Source organism: Sus scrofa, chromosome 2 (genome assembly GCF_054392235.1).
Source record: "Sus scrofa isolate SSC_HxYL_T2T_F1_AM1 chromosome 2, Sscrofa_HxYL_maternal_Yorkshire_Landrace_v2.0, whole genome shotgun sequence".
NCBI lineage: Eukaryota > Metazoa > Chordata > Mammalia > Artiodactyla > Suidae > Sus > Sus scrofa.
This window is the reverse complement of record NC_139384.1, coordinates 5,389,222-5,413,322: the sequence shown is the minus strand read 5'-3', so window position 1 is coordinate 5,413,322 and position 24,101 is coordinate 5,389,222. Positions and strand designations below refer to the sequence as shown.

The following is a 24,101-nucleotide window of genomic DNA, read 5'->3' as shown; positions in this document are numbered from 1 at the left end:
GGCAGTGCCTCTTGCCCTGGTTGCCTGTTTGGGCCACAGGTGAGGTTCAAAGGGGCCGAGGATGGTTTTTCACCTTTGTGGTTTGAACGCTGTGAGGAACGATGCCATGGCTCATGGGGGGAGGGGGTGAACCCCAAAGACCTTTGCCCTCTGTTTCTTTGAGCTTCAGTGAAAACACTCCGGGATCTGGGGAGGCCCTTGGGCCTGTTTCAAAATACTTTATTTTTTCGCTTTTCAGGGCCGCGCCCACAGCACATGGAGGGTCCCAGGCTAGGGGTCGAATCGGAGCCTACACCACAGCCACAGCAACGCCAGATCCAAGCTGCATCTGCAACCTACACCTCAGGTCATGGCAATGCCGGATCCTTAACCCACTGATCGAGGCCGGGGATCCAACCCGCAACCTCATGGTTCCTAGTTGGATCATTTCTGCTGCTCCACGACGGGAACTCCTAAAATAGATATTTCAATCCAGGCTGCTAACAGGGGTAGGAGGTCAGGTGGTAGTAAGTCCCCAGGGCAGTTCTGCATTTATTCCTGGCATCTAGATGGTTCCACCATCAAGGCCCTGTTTAACCCTCAGCCTCACCCTAACCCAACCTCAGCCATCATGGCAGGAAAGATCTGCGCCCTGCCCCTCTGCACAGCCCCCTCATGGCCCCATACCTTGCACATGTTTCTGCCTCCATTTGGAACCCTCTTCCCTTCCCCCATCTCACCACGTCTCACATTTTCCTCAAGACTCTGGGCCCTCTTCTCAGAAGGGTTTCCTGACCACCTTCAGCCCTGGCGAGGAGCCCGGCTTCCCGACTCCTGTCTGCTGCCTGTCCCCACCGCCACCACCGGGGCCCTTACCACACGGGCATCCAGCCTGTCTCCCATTCTAGGCCGTGGGAGAGACCCCGGTGGGAGACTTGGACTTCAATGGTTCAGGGTCCCCAGGTCCTGGGCACAGAGCCACCAGTGTTGGTTAAGTCCTAAGAATCATTCACACATGGCATCGCCAGCTGTGAGCCAGACCTGCTCTAAGCCCTGCACACATGGAAGGTTCCATGGCTTTCCCCAGATCATGCCCCGGCAGAGGTGAGACCCACCTGTAGTGAGACTTCCTGGTGTGGCTGGGGGCGGGTGGCAGTGCCAGTGACTAACCCATACTGGTGTGCCCTCCCCGCATGCCCTGGAACACCACGGGGACTGTGCTGTGCTCTGTCTCCAGAGCTGCGGAGCAGATGCACCTTCATTCATTCAGTCAGTCAATCAAAAATCACTAGCTCCGCTGGCTGCTCCACCTAGACTGGGCCGTAGGGCCCCAGGCCGCGGCCTGCGGAGCTAGTAGACCAGCAGGGCTGATCCGCGCTTCCCTGCTCCCCGGGAAGTGGGCCCAGAGCCCCCTCTTCCCCTTCCACAGCATCGCTGCCCGGCTACTTTCCTCCCATCAGATGGGCGTGCGCCGGGTCCCCCGCCGTGGCCTCCGCGCTGGCACACAGCAGGGGCGGTAGGGGCTCTGGGGCTCTGGGGCTGCCCGGGGCCTGGGACCCGAGGGGCCGGGCCTCTCACCTGGGCCGCCCGCCGCCGCCCGCACTTCCTCCCGCCGCCCCGCCCCTTCCACATTCCTGCCCCGCCGGCCCCAGCTCGCCGCTCTCGGCGCCGGCCCTCCGCTGCCCCGCGATGAAGGCGGCCCGGGCCGAGCGCGAGGAGGTCAAGGTGGTCCTGGTGGGCGACGGCGGCTGCGGGAAGACGTCGCTGCTGATGGTCTTCGCCGAAGGCGCCTTCCCCGAGGTGAGCGGCAGCCCCTCGGGGCGCAGCGGGGCGCGCGGCCTGGGCGCATCCTTCCCCCCCACCCCACCCCCCGACGGGCTCGGGTCCTGCCTCCCAGCGGAGCGTGGGCTCCAAGGCCATTCTTGCTCTGCCATCGGGAGTGAAGGCCTCCGTGAGATCGTCTGTCAAGTGCCAAGAACGGCACTGCCAGGGGGGGTGTCCCAGGGACGGACCTAGGCCACCTGGGGACTCAGGGAGCCCTTGGTGGCCCAGCACGGCTAAGAGGGACGGCCGGCTCTGGAGCCAGGCCGCCTGGCTTCAGATCATGACTCTGCCACTTAAAGCTGTGTGACCTGCGGCCCGCCCCTTACCCTCTCTGTGCCTGTTTCCTTAAACCGTGCCACAGGAGTAATGATGGCGCCCACCTCCCAGGGTCGCTGTGCGGAATGGGTTCTTATAGGTCAGAGGCCAGCTCTGAGCTGCAACAGAAAGGACTCACTGAGAGGCAGCACAAGTTTTTCTGGAGAAACATCACTTCTCCCAACTCCTGCCCCGGCCGTGGGTGTCCCTTGGGCTCAGCCTTGGAGGGGAAGAGCACATGGGCTCGCCAGGCAGCTGGGTTGGCACCTCAGCCTCTCTAACAAACCCCGGGGGCCTCGGTACCTCGCTCAGCCTCTGGAGCCTCCCTTTCCTCACTCGACCTCGGGGGGAGGAGCGACCAGAGGGTGGGGGTGAGGTGGAATGAAGGTAAGGCTGAGAGAGGCCCCTGGGTACCTGGCACATCCTTGATGCCTGGGCTCTGGATTGTCCTGGGCTGTGGACTGTCAGCCCTTCTCCAGCATGTTCATTGGCTCTCCAGGCAGACTGGCCGGCACCAGGACAGGGGCTGGACCACCCACCCACCCACACTGCCTGCCCCCACCCCCTCAGCCCAGTTCTCCTGGGAGTCCCTGGATCTGCTTCCCGTATGACCTCTTCCCCCCCGCTTCCCCCATCCTGTCTCAGCATCCTTCGAACCCCTGGGGTGGTGCAGCGCTGGGGAATTGGATGGAGGAGGCAGGAGAGGCCAGGCCTGGTAACGGTGTCAGCCTTTCTTTCCACTGTGGCAGCATCAAGCCGACTCTTGCTTTGTGGTTTTGGGAGCTGACGTCACGTCCTTTGGCCGGTCACAGATTTTTTTTTTTAGTTGGGGGAGGGCTGTGTTTCCAGGCCCCCAGATGGTCCCTGTGAGAACCAGCAATTACGGCTTAGTGTGGGGAGCGCCACAGAGAGGCTGGGCCAGCTGGGGCCCAGAAGAGGGGCTGGGAGAGCGGTGCGTCACCACCACTGTTCTGGACTCTCACAGTCAATGGAAAGTATGTGTGTGTGTGTGTGTGTGTGTGTGTGTGTGTGTGTGTGTGTGTGTGTGTGTGTGTGTGCTGAAGGACACTCTGGGCAGCCAGGGGAAAGTAAGGCATGCTTATCACCAGGGGTGAACTTGGCCTTGTCTCGGCTCCTCCCCTGTTAGGGAACCCTGACTCCCTAGGACCTGTCTACCTCCAAGCACAAGAGAGACTTTTTTTTTGTCTTTTTTTTAGGGCCTCACCTGTGGCATATGGGAGTTCCCAGGTTAGGGGGCAAATCGGATCTGCAGCTTCTTGCCCACGCCGCAGCCATAGCAATTCAGGATTCGAGCCACATCTGCAACCCACACCACCGCTTGTGGCAATGTTGGATCCTTAACCCACTGAGCGAGGCCAGGGATCAAACCCACATCCTCATGAATACTAGTCAGGAGCTTAACTCACTGAGCCACACGGGAAACTCTGAGAGACCTCTTCACTTAAAAGAAACACAAAGGCATGGAGTTCCCATCGTGGTGCAGCAAAAAGGAATCCGACTAGGAACCATGAGGTTGCAGGTTCGATCCCTGGCCTCGCTCAGTGGGCTAAGGCTACAGCATTGCCATGAGCTGTGGTATAGGTTGCAGACACAGCTCAGATCTAGCGTGGCTGTGGCTGTGGCGTAGGCTGGCAGCTGTAGCTCCCATTAGATCCCTAGCCTGGGAACCTCCATATGCTGCAGGCGCGGCCCTAAAAAGCAAAATAAATAAATAAATAAATAAAGTGGTCTAACTCTAAGCGTTTAAAAAAACAAACAAACAAAAAAACCCACAAGGGCATGGAGTTCCCGTCGTGGCGCAGTGGAAATGAATCCGACTAGGAATCATGAGGTTGCAGGTCTGATTCCTGGCCTTGCTCAGTGGGTTAAGCATCTAGCATTGCTGTGGCTGTGGTGTAGGCCGGCAGCTATAGCTCTGATTTGACCCCTAGCCTGGGAATCTCCATATGCCTCAAGTGCGGCCCTTAAAAGCAAAAAAAAAAAAAAAAAAAGAAGAAGAAGAAGAAAGAAACACAAGAGCAGAGGTCCTGCTGTGGCTTAGCGGGTTATGAACACAGCGTCGTCTCTGTGAGGATGTGGGTTTGAGCCTTGGCCTCTCCCAGTGGATTAAGGATCCGCCATGGCTGCAAACTGCAGTGTAGGTCACAGAGACAGCTCAGATCTGGTGTTGCCGTGGCTGTGGTATAGCCTGCAGCTGCAGCTCTGATTCGACCCCTGGCCCAAGAACTTCCTTATGCCACAGGCATAGCTAGCGAAAGGAAAGAAAAAAACACAAGGGCTGAGAGCTGGAACAACCTTCATCTTCAGGAAAACTGAGGCCAGAGAAGAGAGAGAGAGAGGAGTCTGGCCTCAGGCCACAGGGCCTGGCAGGGGCAGTGCTGGCCTGGAACCCACGTCTTCCCGCCCATGACCAGGACACTCTCTGCAGCCCCCAGTGTCTGCCTGCGGGACCAGCCTTCAGCCCCCGCCCCTGGTCTCCTCCTCCTGAGAGCCCTCCAGACCCAGGGAGCCAGCATCTGGGAGACTTGGGGTCCTGTATCCCAGGCCTCTTGCCTGTAGCAAAGGGCAGAGAGCAGGCTGGGACTGGCCGGGGAGGGGGCTCATTGAGCCTCGTCTGGCTGTGGCCCATCCCTGGGTTCCGGGCAGGGGGACTCCTGGCTGGGCACCAGCCCCTGTCCAGTCCTGGCTGCCACGTGGGGCCGCAGCCATTATCACGAGGCCCAGAAGCCTATGGCCGCGCAGCAGAGTGGGGGTGGGAAGGGGCTGGGAGCACCGGCTGGCCTTCCAGAACTGGCTGAGTCCTCCCTGGTCCTCACCGGGATTCCCCTGGGTGTGCTTCCCTGGGGGACCCCTGACGCTCCTCTCTTGAGCTGTGTCCCGCATCCTGTGATCGTCCATCCATCAGCCTATGAGCCCCACGAGGGCAGATCCAAGCCTGAGTCATCACTGCCCCGTCAGGCTGGGCCTGGCCCTGTCTTCCTGGTGGCAAACAGCTCAGCAGATAAGATTAGGGGCTTACGGGTTCCACGGGCAGAGGGTGACCCTGCCTGGGGGTTCAAAGAGCACGACGGAAGGTGCGGAGTCTCCGGGATGACATTCCAGAGGAGAAGGGAGGATTGTGACAACCAAAAGCCGGAGGAGCACCCCAGGCCCACGCTGTGGAGCGGACTTACTCACTCCTGGTGCCAGGGGCTGGTGACCTCAGGAGAGACAGGTGGCCGGGGACAGAGTCCCTCTGGAGCCTGAGAGTCCTGGCTCCACCTTTAACCGTCAGTCCAGTGCGTTACCGCGGGCAAGTCACTTCCTTTCCTGGGACCCCCCGTCCTCATCAGGGAAAGGGGGTTAGTCCCGACTTTCCAAGGCTGCAGGGATTAGAGATGGTGCAGGTGCAGGGCCGTGCACAGCAGGTCCCTAGGGAATGTGGGTGACGAAGGCGCCATCTCCAAGGGCACTAACTGCCGTGTGTCTCCAATGAGCTTCGTGGCAGGAGGCCCTGCACCTCAGATCAGGGCCGGTGGGCAGCCGAGCTGGGGACTCAACCAATATGTCAGGGCTCCCACATGACAGGCTGGGGAGGGGCCGGGGCAGAACCCCCCCCCCCCCGCCCCCCGGAGGACACGCTTTCTAAGCCATGTGCATTTGTGGTGAGCCTTCCTGCCAGCCGGCCTGTGCTGTCACACGGCCACTCCTCTTCTTTAACCAGTGAGGGCACTGGCCCCAGGTCACACAGCCAGTGGGTGTCAGCGCCTGTCCTAAGCCAAGCACATCTGACTCCAAAGCCAGTGCTCCATGCCTCCATGTCACACTGTGCCCCGCCTGGCAAAGAGCCAGAGGGGAGCATGGGGAGGAGGGGGGAGCCCTTGCCTGCTACCGGAGGAAGTGCCAGGCGACTCGGGTCCAGGGCCACCCTTGACTTCTCCATCTTGCCCAGCCGCCCATTCTGGGACCCGCCGTTCTCCCCATCCTCTTCCTGCAGCTTCCCCAGTGCCCTGGGGGACCTCAGCCACCCACCGCTGAGGGCCCCCCTCCCAGAGGCCAGGGCCTGCTACAGGGCCAGCGGGCAGGCAGGCGGGCAGGCTCCACGTCCTCCTGAGTCACGGGCAGGTGGGGGTCCCACCCAGCTTGGAAAGAGGGGAAGACAGGGTCCCATCACCAGCCCTAAGCAAGGGAGCAAGGCTTGGGCACCCAAGATGCAGCTTCTCCAGCTGCAAAGGGCTTGTGGGTGGCGGGGTTTTGAAAACCTCCCCCGCTGTTGCTCTGACCCCATCTGTAAGGCTCCCCTCTCCACTCCTGCAAGTGAGTAAAAGCCCATCCTGGGAGTTCCCGTCATGGCGCAGCTGCAACGAATCTCACTAGCATCCATGAGGACACAGGCTCAATCCCTGGCCTTGCTCAGTGGACTCAGGATGCAGCATTGCTGTGAGCTGTGGTGTAAGTCACAGACACAGCTCGGATCTGGTGTTGCTGTGACTGTGGTGTAGGCCGGCTGCTATAGCTCTGATTCAACTCCTAGCCTGGGAACCTCCATATGCCACAGGTGTGGCCCTAAAATGACAAAAAAGAAAAAAGCCCGGCCTGTTTTCAGTTTTCTGTCTTTGTGGAGCGGGGCCGAGCTCAGGCTCTGGGGGCCTGGGGTGGAGGCGCCTTTGGCCTGGGACACCTCCCCCTGTGGCCAGACAGGAGACTGAATGGGGGCATCCTGGTCAGATTGGGAGGCGTTGGGAGGCAAAAGAGGGACCCCAAAATCTAGGAGCTCCCCAGAGCAGGCAATGAGTCTTTATTACTTGCTCCGCTATGTCCGGGATCGGACTCAGAGAAAGTGCTCTTGAATGAATGAATAAATGAACAAATGTTGGTTAATATCATTCCAGGAAGAGGGGACAGTAGGAAGGAAGGCTCAGAAATGGAACAATCTGAGCAGCGACAAAGATAAAATAATAGTACTGGGAGTTCCCTTTGTGGTTCAGCGGGTAATGAACCCAACTAGCCGCCATGAGGATGCAGGTTTGATTCCTGGCCTTGCTCAGTGGGTTAACAGCCTGGTGTTGCCACAAGCTGCAATGTAGGGATCCCGAGTTGCTGTGGCTGTGGCGTAGGCTAGCGGCTACAGCTCCAATTCAACCCCAGCCTAGGAATTCCTGTATGCCACAAGTGCAGCCCTAAAAAGCCACAAAAAAACCCCGAAGTTCCCACTGTGGGACAACGGGGTCAGTTGTGTCCCGTGCCTTGGGAGCACTAGGTCACGGGTTTGATCTCCAGCCCAGCACAGTGGCTTAAGGATCTGGCAGCATTGCTGCAGGTACAGCTTCGGTCAAAACTTTGGCTCCGACTTGATCCCTGGCCGGGGAACTCCTTACAGCAGAGCGGCCAACAGAGGAAAGAAAATAGCAAAATAACCATCCTGATATGTGCTTCTTTTGTACCTGGCTCTATGCTCAGGGGTCTGCAAGAAGCACCTCTCTGCACCCTCGAGGCAGCTCGCAGCAGTGGGTGGGTGATTAACAGAGATACCTCACTGTCCAGGAAGAGGCCACGGAGGGTCGAGGCCATGGCCGGGCGCACAGCTAGGCGGTGCCAGCTCTAGGCCTCAGTGCTACCAGCCAACAGCTTCCCAGAAACCTCTCCACTCTGCTGACCCCCAGAGAGGGGCCGTGCTGAGTGCGTTCCTGGGCTTTGGCCTGGGCACCGGGACCGCCCCTCTTCAGAAGCTGCTCTCATTGCCGCCCCCTCGGCCCCTTCTTCCTCAGAGCTACACCCCGACGGTGTTCGAGCGGCTGGGCGTGAATCTGCAGATGAAGGGCGGACCCGTGCACCTCCAAATCTGGGACACGGCAGGTGGGTGCAGGGCTGGGGGAGGGGCTGAGCGGGAGGAGGGGAACCAGGGAGGCCCACTAATCTCCAAGGGACAGGCATGGGCCAGGATCAGGGTCCCCAGGAGCCTGTCCCTTCCTGCTTCTGTGCCTGCGTCTGCTGCTTCCCAAGCCCAGGCTGCCCACTGGGGCCTGGAGACGAGGCGGGCCTCCCGAGCTTTCCACTCTGGCTTTAGCTTCTGCAAGATCTGCCTGACCTTGACTTCTGCCCTCCGGCCTCCTGACCTTGCCCACAAAGGGTTCAGAGTCAAATCTACCCGAACTCAAAGCTAAACCCAGGGAACCCTGGCTGCCCCTTTACCTTGGTTGGGCCACCATATCTCTGCCCAGGTCCCTCCTGCCTCTTGGTCCTCCTCTCCCCCCCAAGCCCAGGGCAAAGCAGGCTTCTGAGTGGTGGCCTCCCTCGGTCCCTCCAGGAGGGGGTCTTCCTCATCCCCCCTCCCTCCAGAACAGGGCTCTCTCAGCAAGCGCTCTCATCCAGGCTGGGGCTGGCACATCCCACAGACAGGCCCAGGGAACCCTGCCCCCAGGGACAGTGGAATGGCTTGTGTTGGCCCCCGAGGCACAGATCCCGCCCACCACACACCCACCCCCGTCGTGGTTGGGGCGACCTCCCTGATGTTGGGGCGGTGCTGACAAGGGGGGCAGGAGATCTGGAGGGAGTGACCACCGCCCCGTCTACCCAGGACAAGTCGACTACGACCGCCTGCGGCCTCTGTTCTACCCTGACGCCAGCGTCCTGCTCCTCTGCTTCGACGTCACCAGCCCACACAGCTTTGACAACATCTCTAACCGGGTAGGCGCTGGGGAGGGAGGGGCAGGGGGGCACAGCCCCCTGGCCAGGCCACTCTGCTCCCCGCCTGCCCTGGACCCGGCAGACTCTCAGAGGCTCACCTCGCATCCAGTGCCTGTGGCGTCTAAATGGGGACACTGGGCCCAGAGCGACTTACTCAGAGTCCCACGGGGATTTGGTGGCAGGGCCTGGACTGGGCTTCTGACTCCCCCGTCCAGTGGTCCTTGTCTGCCCCATACTACAGACCCCGAACGCAGTGGCTCTTTCTACTGTGACCCTGCCTTAGAATGCTGGGGGACCCAGAGGCCCCTCCGTCTCCCCAGCCCAGGCCTGCCCAGGATCACATGATCCATCAGCCTCCAGCAGCGTGACTGCTGGCTCCCAGCGACCTCCCAGGAGATCTGCCAATTATGTCAGAGGTGCCCGAGGCTGCTCACAGGTGTCCCTGGAGTCCCTCTCTCCTGCCCATAGCCTCAGCCTGCCCCAGCCGCTGCCAGGGCCTCCATGTGCACGCGAACCCTGTGCTCCAGGCTTCCTTGGGGCATGGCTGGTAACAGCGTTAGTAGCAGTAGCCACGCGGTGATGGAGTATTTATGGAGAACATACTGTGTACCAGGTACGGTTCTGGGCACTTACCACTTACGTTAATCTTCTAACCTAAAAGCATTGCGGACGAGTTCCCTGGTGGCTCAGCGGGTTAAGGATCCGGTGCTGAGGAATGAAGACCAGGTTTCAGAGGGCGTGATCACTGATGTCAGGGCTCAGGCCGGGGAGGGCTGAGGGTTCCCTGTTGGGACTGGCAAGGGGGAGTCAGGAAGGAGCCCCTTTCCAAGGGCAGTTTTGTGCAGGAAAGCATCTGCCTGGAACCTCGCACAGCCCCCTCTGGCTCCAGAAGCCAGACAGTTTGATGCCAGTTTTTTCTGAAACAGAGCAGGTGAGCCCTCCTGGAGATATAAAGACTGGATTCCAGGCTCCCGAGTTATGGCCCAGACCGAAACACCAGGCCCTGGAGCCTCACATTCCAAAGAGCAGCTGACACAGGATAGCAGCGCTCCCCAGCAGGCTAACAGCTGCTGTCGCTGTTTTGTGAGCCGCTTCATTTTTATTCATTTATTTATTTTAATTAATTTAAATTTTTTTGGGGGGGTGTCTTTTTAGGGCTGTGCCTGCAGCATAGGGAAGTTCCCAGGCTAGGGGTCGAATGGGAACTGCAGCTGTTGGGCTCACCACAGCCACAGCGACGCAAGATCCCAGCCATGTCTGAGACCCATACCACAGCTCACAGCAGCACCGGATCCTTAACCCACTGAGCAAGCCCAGGGATTGAACCCACGTCCTCATGGATACTAGTCGGGTCTGTTACCACCGAGTTACAATGGGAATTCCTACTTCTTTTTTTTTTTTTTTTTTTTTTTTTTGTCTTTTTGCCTTTTCTAGGGCCCCTCCCACGGCATATGGAGGTTCCCAGGCTTGGGGTCTAATCATCTAATCAGAGCTGTAGCCACGAGCCTACACCAGGGCCACAGCAAGTTTGGATCCAAACCGCCTCTGTGACGTACATCACAGCTCACAGCAACACAGGATCCTTACCCCACTAAGCAAGGCCAGGGATCGAACCCACAACCTCATGGTTCCTAGTCGGATTCGTTAACCACTGCGCCACAACGGGAACTCCACTCCTACTTCATTTTTAAGGCTCACTTACTTTCTATATTTTACCCCTGGGGAAGACAGTCATGGGACTGCTTACCTTGTGAGACAGGATTCTAGAATAGACGGGAACAGGGCTCTGGGCCCCATCTCCCCCATTCTGGGTTCAAATCCTGCCACTTCCAATTGTGTGACCAAGGCCAAGGTAAAAGCCTCTCTGAGCCTCAGTTAGCGCATCTGTACAATGGGACTGATGATAGACCTTGCATCGTAGGGACTTGGGGGTTAAGCCTTAGAGCCTGGCGTTCTCCCTAAACGTTGCCTGTGCCGATGACCATTGTGGAGTCAAGCTGGAGGGCAGGAGAGCAGCCCATCCTCCCACTGGCTCACATGCATACCCTCCCCACAGTGGTACCCAGAGGTGAATCACTTCTGCAAGGAGGTGCCCATCATCGTCGTGGGCTGCAAGACCGATCTGCGCAAGGACAAGTCACTGGTGAAGAAGCTGCGGAAAAATGGGTTGGAACCCGTGACCTACCACAGGGTAGGAATCCCAGCCCAGGGGCAGGGGGTGGGGTGCCAGGAGGGGGAACTTCTAGAGTAACTCTGCTCCCGGCCCAGCCTCTCAGCCGTTCAGTGCCAGGCTTCTGGCACAAGCATGGTGTGGGTTGGGTAGGGGTTGCTTTTGGAGGTTGTCATGGTCAAGAACTGCTGGGCTTGGGGAGTTCCCTGGTGGTCTTAGGGTTAGGACTCAGCAATTTTGCTGCTGTGCTCTGGGTTCAATCCCCGGTCTGGCAGTTCCCACATCAAGCCACTGTATGCCATGGCTAAAAAAGAAAGGGGGTGGAGAAGAAGGGGAGTTCCCACTGCGACTCAGCAGGTTAAGAATCCTACTAGTATCCATGAGGATTCAGCTTCGATCCCTGGTCTTGCTCAGTGGGTTAAGCATTGCCACAAGCTTCAGTGTTGGTCACAGATATGGCTTGGATCTGGCTGTGGATGTGGCTCTGGCCGACAAGTGCAGCTCACATCAACCCCCAGCCCAGGAACTTCCATATGCTGTAGGTACAGCCCTAAAAGGAAAGAAAAAAGGGGGGGGGGGAGAAAGAATGAAAGGAAGGGAGGGAAAGAAAGGAAGAACTGGAGTTCCCTGGTGGTTCAGTGGGTTAGGGATCTGGCGTTACCACTGCTGCGGCTCTGGTTGCAGCTACGGTGCAAATCCCATCCCTGGCCCAGGAACTTCCGAATGCTGTGGGCGTGGCTGAAAGAAGGAAAGGAAGAGGAGTTCCCGTCGTGGCGCAGTGGTTAACGAATCCGACTAGGAACCATGAGGTTGCGGGTTCGGTCCCTGCCCTTGCTCAGTGGGTTAAGGATCCAGTGTTGCCGTGAGCTGTGGTGTAGGTTGCAGACGTGGCTCGGATCCCACGTTGCTGTGGCTCTGGCGTAGGCCGGTGGCTGCAGCTCCGATTCAACCCCTAGCCTGGGAATCTCCATATGCCGCGGGAGCAGCCCAAGAAATAGCTAAAAAGACAAAAAAAAAAAAAAGAAAAAGAAAGAAAGGAAGAAAGGGAAGCAGGGAGGGAGGAAGGAAGAAAAAAAGAAAGGAAGAGGGGCTCCTGCTGTGGCGCAACGGGATTGGCAGCGCCTTCGGAGCACTGGGAAGTGGGTTCGATCCCCAGCCTCGAGCAGTGGCTTAAGGATCGGGCGTTGCCGAAGCTGAAGCTTAGTTCACAGCTGCAGACAAGAACTCCATATGCCTCAGGGTGACAAAAGAAAGAGAGAAGGAAAGAAAGGGAGAGAGAAAGGAGGGAGGGAGGGGTAAGAATCCTACTAGTATCCGTAAGGACTCAGGTTCGGTCCCTTGTCTTGCTCAGTGGCTTAAGCATTGCTGGGATGGAGAGGGAATGGGGTGTCAGGCAGGAGTCGTACCTACCCACTTCACAGCCAGGTAACCTGAGGCCAAGGGAGGACCCCCAGTTCTTCAGTCTGCAGGCCTCTCTCTGCTGCACACCCGATCAGGCTGGGAAGTTAATCGGCTGGTGCCTGGAGAGGCAGAGACCCAGCTGAGAACTGAGACAAGAAACCCGGTGGAGCCATCAATGAATGTCCTTGGTCGAGCCGGGGGTGGGAGCTGTAGGCGCCGAGAAAACTGCACCTCGGTGGCCAAGCGGGCTGCGGGGAGGCTGGACGGGAGGCCCCCACCTTACAGCAGCCCCCTCTCCCCATCAGGGCCAGGAGATGGCCAGGGCCGTGGGCGCGGTGGCCTACCTCGAGTGCTCGGCTCTGCTCCAGGAAAACGTCCAGGCCGTCTTCCAGGAGGCGGCTGAGGTGGCCCTTAGCAGCCGCAGTCGCAACTTCTGGAGGCGGATTACCCGCAGCTTTTGTGTGCTGACCTGACGGCTTCGCCCTGCCTCCCTCTCCTACCGCCCCAGCCGCACAGGAAGGAGCTGGCACTGACCTTCCCACTTGGCTGGGCTGGACCCAGTCCCCAGGCTGGGACCACCGAACTGTACCTCAAACAGATGGGCCCCACCAAGGCTGGGCCTGGGACCCCCGGACTGGAGGGAAAACCCTCTGATACCGGAGAAAGGGACTCCCAGGCTCACCAGCCCTGTGGGGGTGGAGGGGTGGCCCGAAGACCCCTGGAACCACTCCCAGCTCCCTGCCCTGGACCACAGGCCCTGGGGTAGCCTGGCGCCACCTCGTGGCGATGCCCGGAACTGCACCTTCAGGACCCAGCAGCCCTAGGTAGGACTCTCCGGCCAGAACTGGCACCCCACCTGGTCCCCCTTCACCCCGCCCATCCCAGTGGTAACTGTATCACTAAACTGACATCACTTGGCAGTTGTGTCATGCCTCTTGTTTGGAAATGCCTTTACACACATGTTCCATAGTGGCTAAGAGCACACCCACGTTGGCACTGGATCCAGTGTAACTACCAGGATCCAAACCTGGCTTTATCACTTTAGGACCTTGTGTAGGTGTCTTAAGCTCCCTGGGCCTCTCATCTATGAAATGGGACCAATCACAGATGACACCATGGAGCTTGTGGATGAGTAAGAGCATTGAGAGACACCTGCAAAGAACTTAGCAGGTGCCTAACCCACAGCAATTGCACACAAAAGTTCATGAGTATCACTTTATTTATTTTATTTTATTTTTGTCTTTTTGCCTTTTCTAGGGCCGCGCCCATGGCATATGGAGGTTCCCAGGCTAGGGGTCAAATCAGAGCTGCAACTGCCAGCCTATGCTAGAGCCCCAGCAACACAGGATCAGAGCCATGTCTGCAACCTACACCACAGCTCACAGCAACGCTGGATCCTTGACCCACTGAGCAAGGCCAGGGATCGAACCTGCAACCTTATGGTTCCTAGTCGGATTTGTTAACCACTGAGCCACAACAGGAACTCCTATGAGTATCACTTTAATCTACGATAAATACAATAGACTATATTCTATAGATGTAATGTATGTAATATGACCGATACTATCATATAGTTTGGGTTCTCCAGAGAAATAACTCCAATAGCATAGATGTGCACAGAGAGAGATTTTAAAGAATTGACAAATTCAGTTGCGGGGACTGGCAAGTCCAAAACCTGTAGGGCAGGCTGGAGGTTCAGGTTGATGTTGCATTCTTGTTTTTTTTCCTTTTTATTTTTTTCTTTTTAGAGCTGCACCTGCGGCATATGGACGTTCCCAAGCTGGGGGATGAATTAGCTGCAGCTGCCGGCCTACACCACAGCCACAGCAAAGCAGGATCCGAGCCACATCTGTGACCTATGCCGCAGTCTGAAGCAATGCCAGGTCCTTAACCCACTGAGCCAGGCCAAGGATCAACCCACATCCTCATGGATACTAGTTAAGTTCTTAAACAACTGAGCCACGATGTGAACTCCAACATTGCATTCTTGAGTCTGAATTCTGCAGGGCAGCAGGCTGGAAGTTCAGGCAGGGCTTCTGTGCTGCTGACTTGAGGCAGAATTCCTTCTCCCTTGGGAAACCTCACTCTTTGAAGGCCTTCAACTGATTGGAGGGCATCCACCCACTTAGAGCCGGCAGCTAACACCCATTCCCTCAGTTTCATTAGAAGCAGCTCCAGGGGAGGGACCACTTCCTCCAGGTGAGGGCTTGTGGCTCAGGTTACAGAGCTGAGCTGAGGCCCACGAAGTGATATTAGGGAGCTCCTCCGAAGCCCCCCCACCCCCTGGATTATAGGCTCCACTCCAGGGTTTTAATATAAGCTGCTCAGGGGTGGGAAACAAACAACTTTTCCTGCCCTAGATTCTAGCGTGATTGCTCCTCCCCCAAGCATTTCTCCATGCCCAGAATGTTCTTCCTTGTTCTCCCCTTCCTACCCTCCCCCAGCCCTCCTCCAATTTCCCAAAATGTGAGTCCCTCGAACCCTTGGTAATCATTTTGCTGTGAAGCTTTTCACACTGACCTCTTGCGCCAGACCTGGGCTTCTCTGAAGTCAGGATCTTTTTTCTTCCTTTCTTTCTTTCTGGGCCGCACCTGCAGTATACAGAAGTTCCCAGGCTAGCAGTCGAATCAGAGCTGCATGCCGGCCTACACCACAGCCACAGCAACGCCAGATCTTTAACCCACTGAGCGGGGTCAGGGATTAAACCCAGGTCCTCATGGGTACTAGTTGGGTTCATTACCACCAAGCAACAACAGGAACTCCAGGATCTTTATTCCTTTGGCTGTGTCCGTGGCATGCAGAAGTTCCCAGGCCAGGGATCGAACCCACAGCAGGTGACAATGTCGAATCCTTAACCTCTAGGCCACCAGGAAACTCCTGAAGTCAGGGTCTCTGTCTCCTTCGCCTCTTGTTCCCTGCCCCTCATCGGGGCTGTGGCTTGGCCTGTTGGCATTACAGAGAGGCAGAATGTTCCCTCTCTGGAGTCAGTAGCAGATGCGGGTTCGAAGCCTCGTCCTGCCATTTTTCACAGCTGTGTGAGTTTATGAAAGTTACACTCTTCGAGCCTCCATATTCCATCTGGCCAGTGGAGAAAATCACGCCCACCCTCGAGGGCTGCTGTGAAGGTGAAGGGACAAAATGCTTGTCAGGGGCCTCGCACCATGCTGGGAATAAAGGAGGTGCGATGCAGTTCCCTGGTAGCTCAGTGGGTTAAGGATCCAGCGTTCTCACTGCTGTGGCTCTGGTTACAGCTGTGGGGTGGGTTCGATCCCTGGCCCAAGAATTTCTGCATGCCGAAGGTGCAGCCAAAAAATAAATAAATTAAGGATGTGTGCAGGTAAGGTGGAATGAATTGCAGGGAGTAGGGCTCGGCTGGACTGTGTATCCCATACACGAGAGCAAATGCGTGAGGTGCCAGGAGACCCGGGCGTTGGTGCAGGCTCCTTTTCTGGAATAACCAGGGGCTCCATCACCTATTCCTCCAACAGCCTGATGTCCAAGGAGCTCTCTGATGTGCCCACACTCTCACAAGAACAAGGGATCTCACACAGGGAACCCACAGTTTGTGCCCTTAAAGCCGGCTCTGTTTGCAATGCTTTGGACACACACAGAGGAAGATCCTGACGCAGCACGAAGGGGTGGTTGGGAAGTTCCCAGGAGAGGGAAGGCATTTCCCGGGATAGAGAGACTGCCTAGTGAGTATGGGGGGATGGCAAGTGCCATCGTGGTGACTTGAGAGTCCTTTGGATGTTGTGTGACATCCTGCAAGGGAGGCAAGACAAGGGGCTCAAGCCAAGGAGGCTGAGAGTATTAACCAGAAGGTGGATAGAGTGATGGGCTTGGTCCTGGAGAGTGTCTGTCTTCTCAGCTGGTAAACGGGGAATCAATTCTGCCTCTTTTTTTTTTCTTTTCTTTTACTATGCACAGCATATGGAGGTTCCCAGGCGAGGGGGCAAATCAGAGCTGCAGCTGCCGGCCTACACCACAGCCACAGCAATGCGGAATCCAAGCCACGTCTGCAACCTACACCACAGCTCACGGCAATGCCGCATCCTTAACCCACTCAATGAGGCCAGGGATCGAACCCTCGTCCTTAGGCATCCTAGTTGGGTTCTTAACCCACCAAGCCACAATGGGAGCTCCTAAATTCTGCCTCTTTGCCTCTTATCTCTCAGCAGTGTTAAGAATATCAAGAGTGGGGAGTTCCCTGGAGGCCTAGCAGTTAAGGATCTGGCATTGTCATTGCTGTGGCTCGGGTCATTGTTGTGGTGCGGATTCCATCGCTGGCCTGAGGAACTTCCACATGCCATGGGTGTGGCCAAAAAGAAAAAAAAAAAGAATAAGATAATTAGATAGGGAAATAAACAAGTGCAATGGTCATATTTAAACGTCAACTTGATGAAGCTACAGTACCCCGGTTTTTTGGTCAAATGCCCATCTAGATGATGCGAAGGGTTTTTTTATGGAATTTTTTTTTTTTTTTTGGTCTTTTTAGGGCCATACCTGAGGCATATGCAGGTTCCCAGGCGAGGAGGCAAATCAGAGCTGCAGCCGCCAGCCTACACCACAGCCACAGCAACACGGGATCCAAGCCACATCTGCAACCTACACCACAGCTCACGGCAACACCAGATCCTTAACCCACTGAGTGAGGCCAGGCATCACACCTGCAACCTCATGGTTCCTATTCGGATTCGTTTTTGCTGACCCAGGACAGGAATTCCAGTAGACTGTTTTGTTTTGTTTTGTTTTTGCCACACTGTGGCATACAGAATTCCTGGGCCAGGGAACTGGCAGTTGCGACATATGCCACAGCTGTGGCAACACTGGATCCTTTAACCCACTGTGCCAGGCCAGGGACTGAACATAGGTCCTGGTGCTGCAGAGATGCTGCCGATCATGCTGTGCCACAGCAGGAACTCCTAAATGAGTAGACCTTTATTTTTTCTTTTTCTTTTTTTTTTTTTTTTTTTTTTTTTTATCTTTTTGCCATTTCTTGGGTTGCTCCCGAGGCATATGGAGGTTCCCAGGCTAGGGGTCGAATCGGAGCTGTAGCGGCCGGCCTACGTCATAGCCACAGCAATGTGGGATCCTTAACCCACTGAGCAAGGCCAGGGATTGAACCTGCAACCTCATGCTTCCTAGTCGGATTTGTTAACCACTGAGCCACGATGGGAACTCCCCTAAATGAGTAGCCCTTTAGTAAAGCCGGTTACTTTGCATAATGTGTGGGGGCCTCATCTAATCATTTGAAGGTCTTCTAACCCTGAGGTTTTCTGAAGAAGAGGGTCACATGGTCAGAAGTAGGACTGAAATTCAACTCAGTGAGTTTTATCCAGGACATCAGCTGGGAGGTCTTGCTCTGGGAAGAACTGCTCTCTTGGAGTTCCCGTTGTGGCTCCATGGGTTAAGAACTCAACATAGGCGTCCCTGCTGTAGCTCAGCAGAAACGAATCTGACTGGTATCCATGAGGACACAGGTTCAATCCCTGGCCTTGCTCAGTGGGTTAAGGATCTGGTGTTGCCATGAGCTGTGGTGTAAGTTGCAGCTGTGGCTCAGATCCTGCGTGGCTGTGGCTGTGGCGTAGGCCAGCAGCTGTAGCTCTGATTAGACCCCTAGCCTGGGAACCACCATATGTCGTATGCCTAAAAAGACACCCCCCCCCAAAAAAAAAAGAGCCCAACATAGTGTCTGTGAGGATGCGGTTTCAATCCAGTGAGTTAAGGATCCAGCAGATGCAGGTCTGTGGTGTAGGCCGGCAGCTGCAGCTCCAATTCCACCCCTAGCCTGGGACCGACCACATGCCACAGGTGCAGCCAGAAAAAGAAGCAAAGAACCTGCCTTCTGCGGAAAAGGGGAAGCAGGAGGGGCGTCGGGGAAGTGGAAGACTCACAGGTGTGCAGAGACGGGGAGCAGCTTCTGGGGCCACCACACAGAGGGGGAAGTGTGCATGCGCCTGGCCTGCTGGGGGCTGCTGAGAGGAGGGTCCCCGGAGGGGAGCAGTGGAGTCAGGACCTCTCACCTTTCCTTCCTCCCTAGCCCCACCCCCATCTGTCCCCGTGGCCCCCTCTTGGTCACCCTCCTTCTCTTTCTTGGAGAGCTCATCACCACGTGATCTGATCTTGTCTCCCTTGAGCTGCCCGCTCCCTGAGAGCATGGACTGCGTTTATTGGAATCCCCTGTGCCTCAAACGGTGCCTATAGCACGTAGAAAGCTGTAAAGAAATATGCAGAGTTCCTGCCGTGGCTCAGTGATTAACGAACCCAACTAGCATCCATGAGGACTCGGGTTCGAACCCTGGCCTTGCTCAGTGGGTTAAGGATCTGGTGTTGCTGTGGCTGTGGTGTAGGCCAGCAGCTACAGCTCTGATCAACCCCTAGCCTGGGAACCTCTATATGCCTCAGGTGCGGCCCTAAAAAGACAAAAAACAAAAAAAAAACAAACAAGTATTCAATGATGGAGTTCTCTCGTGGCACAGCGGTTTAGGGATCTGGCGTCACTGCAGCCACTTGGGTCACTGCTGTGGCGTGGGTTTGATCCCTGGCCTGGGAACTTCCACATGCCATGAGCGTGGCCCAAAAAAAGTATGAATGAATGAACAAAGGCCATGAGTCAACGCTCCACTTGGGGGGCCCTCGACTGCTCCCGCCTGGACCTCTTTAGAAGTCTCCAGGCCTCCAGACCCTCAGATCCTTCGCCCTCCTTGAATCCACCCAGAATCTGCCAAAGCACAGATCCAGTCACATCACCTTGAACCTTGTGCAGCCCCCTGCACAGAAGGACAGGGGACCTGGGCTCTCCTGCATCTGGCCGCAGCCCGCACGCCCCACCTTCTACCGAGGACACCTGACCGTCCAGCTTCATGCAGCGTGGCTGTACGGGCCTCCAGATCTTGCTCAAGCTATTTCCCTGCCTGCCCATCCTCCCTGCTTGTGCAGACCCACCCACCCACCCCCAGATCCTTCAGGGCCCAGCTCAGACACCACCTTCTCCAGGAAGCCTGTGGCTTCACCGCACGCACACAAAGCCGCCTGCACACTGGAGCATTTGTTGCCTTTGCGTGGTCCCCTTGGCTGAGGACCTGGGCCTCTCCTCCTATGCCGTGGGAAGGGCCAGGCGGGATGCCTTAAGATGACACATCTGGTGGCAGGACCAGGCCGGGGGGCCTGGCAGGGCGGAGGCGGGAGCAGAAGACCCGTTGGGCAGCTGCAGACACCCAAACACCAGAAACAAGCCACCACAAGTCAAGGCCGGGTGACTTCTGGGCTGGGAAGCTGTGGCTTCAGAGAAGGTGGACGGAGGGGAGGGTGGGGATGCTGAGAGTGACGGAGGAATGCAGGCCTCACCCCTGCATGCGTGAGTGGGGAGGTGGCCCCTTCCCAAAACACCTGTGCTGGGAGAGGTGGAACCGTCAGGCGGCCGGTTTCCAGGGTCAGCCCCAGCGTCCCCAGGCATCACGGGAGGGCGTCACTTGGAGATGCCCGGCCGAGGCCAGGTGTTGGGGTGGGTGGTTGTTTTCCTCCTCCTCTTCACCCTCCAAGCCCGCTTTCAATTCCTCACAACCCCCACCTGGCGGGGTGGGCACGGCCAGACAAGGGGGAGCCTGGGGAAGGCACAGCCCAGAGGCCCTCTGGGGCCAAGAACCACAAACCACAGTGTCTTCATGTCTCCGCCCCGCCTCCGCCCAGCCTTGGCGTTGTCTGCCGGGAAGGCGAGGGGTACGGGTGGGGACCCCAAGGCATCTCCCCCAGGACAGGCCACTCCCTGGCATCCTCGGGTGGGGAGGGCGGGACACACAGTGAGTCATGAAGCTTCCCTCCCCCCTCTGCCCAGATGGCACCCTGGGCCCCACAGCCGGTATGGGATGGGGACGGTGCCTACGGATCACCCACTTGGGCCACCCTCTTTGCTCTCTCCTGCCTTTGGCTCTTGGGGGCTCTTCCTTTGGAAGATGAGAACTCACAGCTCCCAGGAAAACATCCTAAAGCCACTGGCTAGGAAACCAACAAAGCCAGAGACCAGGATGAGGAGGAGAGAGATCCAAATCAGAGTGGGGAGCTCCCCTCGTGGCTCCGTGGGTTAAGTGGGTTAAGAACCCAACATGGTGTCCACGGGATGTGGGTTCAATCCCTGGCCTCGCTCTGTGAGTTAAGGATCTGGCATTGCCATGAGCTATGGCATAGGTCACAGACGTGGCCTGGATCTGTGTTGCGGTGTCAGCAGCTGCAGCTCCAATTCAACCCCTAGCCTGGGAACTTCCAGATGCCGCAGGTGCGGTATGGAGGCAAAAAGAAAAAAAAACAAAAAAACAAAAAAACCCAGAGCAGAATAGCTGACCAGTCACCATAGTTCTGGGGCTTAATCTCCAAGCTGAATGCTTCTGATTAGTAGGTCAGATTATGGAGAGTAGGGGGTTTTCCCAGGTTCAAATACTGGTTCTGCAATTTACCAGCTCTGTGACCTTAAAGGTGTCACTAGAGCTCTCTTTGGGTCAGTTTCCTTCTCTGTGAAATGAGGGTAAGAGTAGGACATATCTCCCAGAGTTGGATCAAATGAGTTATTGCAACCAGTGCCTATTCACTCAATCATCAGTGTTAACTAATACTTGCATTATTATCATTATTATTATTATTAGCTTTTTAGGGCCACACTCACAGCATATGGAAGTTCCCAGGCTAGGGGTCAAATCAGAGCTACAGATGCCGGCCTACACCACAGCCACAGCAACAGCAGGATCCGAGCCTCATCTGCGACCTGCACAGCTCACGGCAATGCCAGATCCCTGACCCACTGATCAAGGCCAGGGATCAAACCCGCATCCTCATGGATTCTAGTCAGATTTGTTTCTAATGCACCACGAAGTGAACTCCCAATACTCCAATTATTAACTATGAAGTGAGGATTTTTTTTTTTCAGCTGCACCCGAGGCATGTGGAAGTTCCTGGGTCTGGGATGGAACCCCCACCACAGCCCAAGCTGCTGCTGTGACAACCCGCCCTTAGCTCACTTCACCTCAAGGGAAATCCAAAGTGAGGATTGCTACACTCTATGCAACATTGTTGCAGGGGCTGCAAAGCAGGAGCAAGCTGGAAGTGTTTGATGGTTGCTGGTCCCCTCTTCCCAATCTGGATGCCCGGGAGTGAAAGGGAGCACACACCCTGGTGATGACAAGGATAGGCACCCTCAGAGGGTGAGCTGGCAGGATGGGTCGGCATTTCCTCCAGGGCTCACGTTTGCTGAGGCTGACACCATGCCTGGTGCCCCGCTGAGCGCAGGGCAGACACTCCCTGTGTTCGATTAGATGTATTGGTTGTCTGCCAGATGGGGGCCCCTTTCTAGCTCCTGCACCCCAAGCAGAGGGGTGGAGAAGGGAGCAGGATACGATCCTTGTCCTCCCAGCCTCCATCCTCTGTGGGACCCCCAGTGTGGACACAACCAGCAGGGGAGGCGAGTGTCTGTGCTTCACTAAGCAGCCTGCTCTTGCCATCGGGATAAACAGGAAGGGGGCTGGAGAGGCCGGGGGTGGGGGGTGGGAGGTCGGTGAACGAAAGACGCCTAGACATTCCCGCTCAGACCCACGCATCTGAAACAGAGTTGTTCTAGGATGCCTGCCCCTGTCCGCCCACCAGAAGGGCGTCACAAAGTCCTGTCTGGCCAGGCGCTGTACGTGACATTCGGCACATCCAGTCCCCACAATCCCCACACTTTCCGGCTGAGGAAACAGAAAGCTAAAGAGCGGGACCCAAGGCAGCGAGTGGCAGAGCCGGCACCGGCCTCGGGCCTCCCAGCCCCCTCCTCCCCTGGACCCTAGCTGGGCGGCGGGACCTCGACCAGCAGGGGGCAGCAGGGTCCAAGGAGAGGCGGGACGCGGAGGCGGGGGGCGGGGGGGAAGGCCGGCGGCGGCAGCCAGGTGTGGAGATCTACCCCCATCGCTCCTGCCGGGGGCACTTTCGGGGACACACCACTCCCACCAGCCACCACCCACTGAGCCCGGACCCGCCCCATCATTTTACTGAAGAAAAGACAGCGTGGCCCAGTGACTTGCCCATGGGGCCAGACTGAGCGGACGTAAGATGATGCTGTCCCGCATCTGTCACGGTTCCAGGAGGTTAGAATCTAGGGTTTGAATCCCGATCCTGTGCTTGCCACCTCGCAGGATTGTCGTCAAGGGCGTGGGCGGAGTGAGATCAAAGGAGACGTCTCGGCAAAGCAATTCCCACGAAGCCCTGGAACCCGGCCTCCTTCAGTTTCCTCTGCGCTGCATCTGGGGAGGCAGGTTGGGACTGAACGGTCTCCGTCCCTGCCCTCCTCGCCCCTGACTCCACCCCAGAATTTGTAACATAGTTCAGGAGATGATCAAAATGCTAAAGAATGTCAAAGAATCTTGAAGGAGTGCTGCCGGAAAGTAAGGTGCTGTGAGCCGGCACCTGGGGACACGCCCTGCCCCCGGTGGCCAGAATTATCCTGGGGGGCTGGCAGGAAAAGGGGGCGAGGGACGAAGGGGAGCATCTGGAGGACCCTGGCTCCTCCTTGCAGGAGAACCAGCCTTCAGGGTGACCCGGACCCTGTGGGGGTGGGGTGGGGAGGGGTACTGGGAAAATTCAGCAGGAGTTTGTCTTTTTTTTTTTTTTTTTTTTTTTAGCTATTTCTTGGGCCGCTCCCGCGGCATATGGAGGTTCCCAGGCTAGGGGTCCAATCGGAGCTGTAGCCACCGGCCTACGCCAGAGCCACAGCAACGCAGGATCCGAGCCGCATCTGCGACCTAACCACAGCTCACGGCAACACCGGATCGTTAACCCGTTGAGCAAGGGCAGGGACCGAACCCGCAACCTCATGGTTCCTAGTCTGACTTGTTAACCACTGCGCCACGACGGGAACTCCCAGCAGGAGTTTGGAACGCGACTCTCCGTCCTCCCACCTGCTGAAGGCGCTGAGTCACATGACAAAGGGCTGCCTCCACGGCTCTGGAAGGTGACAGCCCTCAGGACTTCCCTCTGGCTCCACCCTGTCACTCTAGGCACCCTGGGCTCTCCAACTCTTTTCACTTCCCCACCCCAGCTCCTCCCCCTCCAAAAAAAAAAAAAAAAAAAAAAAGGCCTGACAATGAGAGAGCTTCACGTTGTTATCACCACTCAGGTGCCTTAGGGCCCTGCAACTGCAACTTCCCAGGCCCCCACCCTCAGGCCAGGACAACCTTGACCGCAGGGCAGAGGGGCAGCTGGAAAGGCCCCCATCCATCAAGTGGTGACCTCCAGTCCCCTTTTCCTCATTCCCTCCTCCTGCTTCCTGGCATCTCATCCCAGATGAGCGCTGCTCTTTGGTGCAGCTCTTGCTTTTGTGTTGGTTGCCGATGCAGGCATTCAGCAATTCCTTATTGAGCACTTACTGTAAAATCCCTGTCTCCCAGCTTAGTACCTGATCCGTCCTTGGTTTCCTGGTCCTCCGCGGGGCCTTGCTGGGAGGCCGCAGCCCTTCCTCTATGGAAGCTGGAACCCCAGCCCCCCAGATGCTCACCCTCTCCTGACCCTGGCAGCTAGGCTGTCACCAGTATCAACTCACCTGCTACCAACCCCCCTCACTTAGGGCTTTGAATCTAGGGCAAGAGAAGGTTTAAGTTCCTTCCAGAGACACTGGCAGTATTTCTTTTTAACAAGTACACAGAGCTTACTACAGGTCGGATCCATCCAATCCTCAAAACCACCCCACAAGGTAGGTACAGTTATC

At 56.9% G+C, this 24,101-nt stretch overlaps 1 protein-coding gene across 1 annotated transcript; it reads left to right on the top strand.

Annotated features, from left to right (window-relative positions):
• Positions 1 to 1,613: 1,613 nt before the first annotated feature.
• RHOD (ras homolog family member D) lies at positions 1,614 to 13,296 on the top strand. Its single transcript, XM_003353748.6, has 5 exons — positions 1,614 to 1,779; positions 7,887 to 7,974; positions 8,696 to 8,805; positions 10,862 to 10,996; positions 12,682 to 13,296. The coding sequence occupies exons 1-5, from the start codon at positions 1,669 to 1,671 to the stop codon at positions 12,847 to 12,849; spliced, it is 612 nt and encodes a 203-aa protein (XP_003353796.5). The 5' UTR covers positions 1,614 to 1,668; the 3' UTR covers positions 12,850 to 13,296.
• Positions 13,297 to 24,101: the final 10,805 nt, after the last annotated feature.

Excerpts from the sequence above, each read along its gene's own strand:
- RHOD (XM_003353748.6), top strand. The coding sequence starts at position 1,669 with ATGAAGGCGGCCCGGGCCGAGCGCGAGGAGGTCAAGGTGGTCCTGGTG. Across the intron at positions 1,780-7,886 it reads CCGAAGGCGCCTTCCCCGAG|AGCTACACCCCGACGGTGTT; the intron begins GTGAGCGGCAGC and ends CTTCTTCCTCAG. Across the intron at positions 10,997-12,681 it reads AACCCGTGACCTACCACAGG|GGCCAGGAGATGGCCAGGGC; the intron begins GTAGGAATCCCA and ends TCTCCCCATCAG.